The 5,254-nt window shown below is 38.4% G+C and overlaps 1 protein-coding gene across 1 annotated transcript in view; it reads left to right on the top strand.

The window, feature by feature from the left end:
• Positions 1–5,254, top strand: part of LOC107098534 (protein phosphatase 1H-like) — a 30,478-nt gene that overhangs the window by 13,115 nt on the left and 12,109 nt on the right. Inside the window, exon 3 of the mRNA XM_015396269.1 lies at positions 3,351–3,683. Within this exon, the coding sequence (XP_015251755.1) occupies positions 3,351–3,683 (333 nt within the window). The remainder of the gene's footprint in view (positions 1–3,350; positions 3,684–5,254) is intronic.

Genomic DNA, 5,254 nt, shown 5'->3' with positions numbered 1-5,254 from the left:
GGCATATAAATCTAAGGGGATATATATATAGCGGGCTAATGACATCATTCAGTGTTGTTCCTTGGGCAAAGTCTTAGGGCACACTGCCAACCTCAGTATGTGAGTGCAAGTAAAAATGGAACCATATTGACTCAGACGTCGCCCGTTTAAACAAGGTCTCCATCAAGTGTTAAAAAAACAGGACAATATGATTGCAAGTGAGCTACTGGAACACAAAGACGATGGACACAACAACAAACAAGGCATTATTGGAATGATACTAGGGACCAGTTTTCCTCATTCCGCTTCATTCTATCTCTATTCTCCCATTGTACTGTATTTGTCAAGTTCCACTCATAACTCTATATTCTCTCTGCTTTTTTTTTCTGATTTTAGTAGCTTTATGTGGTCTGCTCCTGTTTCGACACAACTCCATCCTAGATGGAAATATCAGCTGTGCTGCTGCCATCAACATCTCTGTTTATAGATATTAGAGCTTGAACTGTTTCAAGTGTAGGCATGTATCTTTTACTGTGACGTGCAGAATTGGTTTGGAGTTCATCCCCCTGGCTCTGTGTTACGCAGACAGGGCCACCTGTGGAGCTAGTTAATAGTTACCTTTTGTATATCTGCTTCTTTTATGTATGTCTGCTTCTTTAATCTTGAACCCCAGTTGGGTTCAGAGATGGCTGCTCACACTGAGCCTGGTTCTGCTGGAGGTTTCTTCCTGTTTAAAGGGAGTTTTTCCTCTCCACTGTCGCTACATGCATGTGCGTTGTGAGTGATTGCTGAGGAGTCAACAACAAAATGCAAGCGAAGTTCATTGCTGCAGGCTTATCCAGGAGGAGCATGTGTTGCAAGTCCATGACTGGATGCAATCATCTGATTTTCCTAACCAATATGACAGTATTATCTCTGTAATAAGCCTTGGGATAACTTGTTGTAAATCCTTAACAATCATAGACAGGTTTCAGGTATTAGAGGAGACAATCCTCCCCTTAATGGCAATCCCCCCTTTAACGATCGACCCCTAGAATCATAGACAGGTTCAGATATTACAGGCTAACGATGGAACTAAACGACCCATTCATCGGTTACCATTTGCATGTTTCCAAGCAATACAAGGCCTTGTCTATATAAAGACTCAAACTCACTGCGGATCCAGACATTTGAATTGAGAAAGCTTCCTGGAGAGGTGGCGAAACGTCTTCAAATCTTGAAAACCAAGTCCAGTGGATATTTTTTGAATTTTTACGGAATTGTTGTAAATGGGCACTATATGAATGAACTGAATTGAATCGGATTTAAAGTACTCCAGTAACCCTAGCAGGTAGGGCTAAATAAAAAGACTTTTGGAAAACAAAAATGCTTTGATAAACAAAATCTGAGCAGACTGCTAAACATCTAGTAGCTCAGTGTTCCAACATCCACAAAAGGTAGGTTTCTTTTTTCACAATTAGAGTGCCAGGAGATCATAAACATGAAACTTATGCCAACAGAGAGCCAAGAAACAAGGCCAGACGGGTCAACATCAGGGTCCCTGATATTGGGTACAAAGCCCCAATGGTTCATTAACAACTGAATAGGAGAACCACTGACCTAAGAGATTAGATAATGGTTCAATTGAGAGCTTGCCAACCCTAACATTGGCTACCAAAGTTTTTTTGAGGTGTCTCAAGATGATTTGCTGGATGATGTGAATAGAGCACTAAGAACAATCCCTACTGCGACCATCACAGAATCCAATGAGCTTGGCCAAGGTAACGTTAAGGATGTCCACAGTTTACAATGTCTACCATGGGGGAGAAGGTTGGAAGCCAAAATTTTAAGGCAAAACAAGAAGTAGTAAACTGACTATCGGAACTCCAAAAGGATGCATCTGGCAAAGCAATACCCCGATGATCCAAATAGATACCCATACATTAGACCCTGGAAACTGCCAAACAAAGATTCCAAGACCTTGGCTACTCGACTGGAGCGGTACACAAAAGAAATAGAGACCAGATGAATAAGCAGGCTATTATCCACTGAACCAGCTAAGCTGTACTCCCAGTGGCAGGGTAATAACACACGAGCCATCCCACAAAGACCCACAAAAGCAGCAACAGTCAAACTATATCAGGCAAGATCCCAGGTGTATGCTATGCAAAGAAGCCCGTTCCTAATATTTTTGAATGTTTGAATAAAACAATTAATAACCACAGTTTTAGAGAAATTGATTTAGTCCTTTTGCACTTTTTTTTGCACTTTTTAGATTTTGTCTTTTGCGCTTTTATTTTCTGGTTACCCACTAGTCTACTGAATATTGCAGGGTTGTTTTTTTTGGTACAATGTTATATATTTAAATAAAATAAAATAAAACAATAAAATAAAAATAAAAACAGCCAAGTGTTACGGACAATATTTGGGCCATTTTGGAAAATCTGGCTTCGTCATGTTCACACATTCTGTTCTATTTGACAATAACTGAAGAAAGCTTTCACCTAATAATTGTTTAATCTTGACCATTACATAAATGGGACCAATAACAGAATTTATTTAGAAAGAAAATATTATTTGCAATAGTTTTACTTTTGCACACTTTGTCATTTTAAATCAAGCTAAAACTCCTAAAAAAACTACAGACTAAACTCACAGAGTATGTATTGTTACTTTGATTGAAATTATCGGTTATTGTTAGACATGTTGCTAAATGAAAAGTAGTTTTGCAATAAATATATTTGTTGTCTGTACAAAAAGTGTTTGATTGACTGATTGATTGATTGATTGATTGATTGAAAATTCCATTAAACACTTGTTTACAACCTCCAGTCAGTACTTTGTTAGGTCATCCTTAAACATACGCCCACATTTGTATCCTCCATTTGGTGTAAATGAATGACATCATCTCTTTCCTTGCCCTTCCCCCTCTTGCGTGCAACATCTGAGGGATAAGCAGATGTCTAAGGTCTGTTTATTCACCAGTAGGACAGGCTAACTGGGCCTGTAAACAAGCTTGCACACTCAAAGGTTGCAACATATCTCCGTCATTCATTGCATCATATGGAAGCAGCCAAAGCCCTCAGGAGGCTTTTTTTTGTCTTCCTTCCCTCTGTCTCTACAATACCCATGGAGACATCATCAATACAACATCAATACCTCTTACAGCTGCCAGAAGAAAACTGTTTGTTGTTATCTCAATATGTTTTATCTTATAAAAACATGAGTAATAAATTCAAAAAGATAGCAACAGCATTATAAGAATGTGCATTTCAGACCTGCAAGAAAAATGTTGCCAAGACTCATGTGTAAAATGCAGCTTTTTAAATAAAAAATATTTTATATTGTAATATTTCCCAATTTTTTAATGCTGTTTTATTTGATTATTCTAGGATAACACAGGGATCCCTCTTCACTTCTGGGGGGTTTTCGATGGCCATGCAGGTTCTGGCGCAGCCATCATGGCCTCCAAGCTTCTTCACCGCATTATCAGAGACGGACTAGGGGAGATCTGTCACCTCTTAGAGAATCCCAACAGTGCCCCTCCTATCTGCTTGGCCAAGAACGGCAGCCCTTTCCAGGCAGAGGCGAAAAAAGGAGCAACGCAGGAGGCGGGAGAAGACCCCGATGCTGTATCTGATGCCTCGGTGCGCTTTTACATGGAGAAGGTCGTCAGCCTGGAGAGCTTGGTGATGGGAGTCATAGAAACCGCCTTCAAACAGATGGTGAGAGGATTTTGACAGACCACAGGACGCTTATGAACATATTTAGCTTTTTCTGGGTGGGACATAATGAAGTATGTTGGAAAAGTTTTAATATCCCTTAAAAATTTTTAGGATTTTATGTAGTCAACCAACACAAAAAGCAAAAAACTGAAAAAAAAAATTTTTTTTAGATTAATTTTCAGATTAATTTAAAAACCTTTTACAAATAAAAACCGTAAGTTGTTATTTTATTCTGCCTTTTGAGTCAATACTTTCTAGAGGTACACTTTTTCATGAATTCATATCTGCCATATCAAAATCATATCATGTTTTTCTGGGCATCTCTTCTAGCTTTTATTATTTATAAACATCGAGAGTCAGGGTGAATAGTGTGTTTGAACAGCAATTTCCTTTACCACAGATATGTGGTAAGAACATCTCTGCACCTTGACTGGGCCATTCTAACTCATGACTATGCTTTGATCTAATCCACTGTAGCTGTGGCTCCGAGGTTAAAATGCAGCTCTCACTCTCTCAGCGGCTTACTCTGAAGTACTTATCTTCATCTGAGGGGTGGTTGAGGCCCTGATGTGCTTTTTAAAAAAAATTAATAATACTTTCAGTAAAATCTGCCGACATTCAACAACTGATTACAAAATAAGAGTCTAATAGATTTCTAATATGTCCCCTCTCACATAAGGGTTACCTTTTACCTGTTTTTATATTTTTATTAAACATTTTGTGTTACTATTTAACCTTGCATGCATTTAAAATGAAATTACACCATCTTTTGGCTGACCAGTACCACTCCCAGTGACCAGGAACGTGAATTGCACACATGACCAACAAAATGCATGCATGAATGCATGATCTCCTGGATTGTAAACTTCCGCACCTTGTTCCTGTCTTTGGCTGCTTCTAGTCGTTTTTTTTTTCATCCAGGATTGTCCTGTTTCAGACAAATCCATCTTTCCATTAAGTCTGATGAGGTTCTCAGGTTCCCTGCTTTAAAAAAATTATTCACACAGAATGATGCTGCCACCCCCATGCCCACAGTCTCTCCTTGTCCAGCCTGTCAGTTGTAGGAAAGCTTGCATGTAGCTTAGCAGGTGTGCTTTACTGTTTATATTTTGTTTGAATGAATTTATTGATCTCACAGTGGAGAAATGTACTAGTTACTTCAGATCAAATGCTCAAAGCAGAAGTTGCCAAAGGAAGAGAAATGTGCATGGAATATATACATCATATAGTATGTCCACATATGACAGATGATGGATTGAACAGGACTATTTAGGATAACCAGAGCCTGGGGAATAATTTTGTACCCACACTATCGTTAAACTTTCTTTACAACCTTATCTGTGATCTGTCTGGTGTGGCTGTCATGATTGTTTGTTCAAGACTGTTCTCAAACAAACTTTTAAGATTTCTAGAGCAGCTGTATTTAAACTGAGGTGAACTACACAGATTTGGACTTATTTTTTCGTTTGTTTTGGTATTTTTTTGGAAGTCCTACTTTTTTTGTTTTTGTTTTTTTCACAGATTTTGTCTTAAAAAAAGAAGGTAAAACAGAACGCAGACAAAGAAAATAG

Source organism: Cyprinodon variegatus, unplaced genomic scaffold (assembly GCF_000732505.1).
Source record: "Cyprinodon variegatus isolate N-32 unplaced genomic scaffold, C_variegatus-1.0 Scaffold787, whole genome shotgun sequence".
Classification (NCBI taxonomy): domain Eukaryota; kingdom Metazoa; phylum Chordata; class Actinopteri; order Cyprinodontiformes; family Cyprinodontidae; genus Cyprinodon; species Cyprinodon variegatus.
The sequence above is the reverse complement of the archived record's forward strand: the minus strand, read 5'-3'. Positions and strand labels throughout refer to the sequence as shown.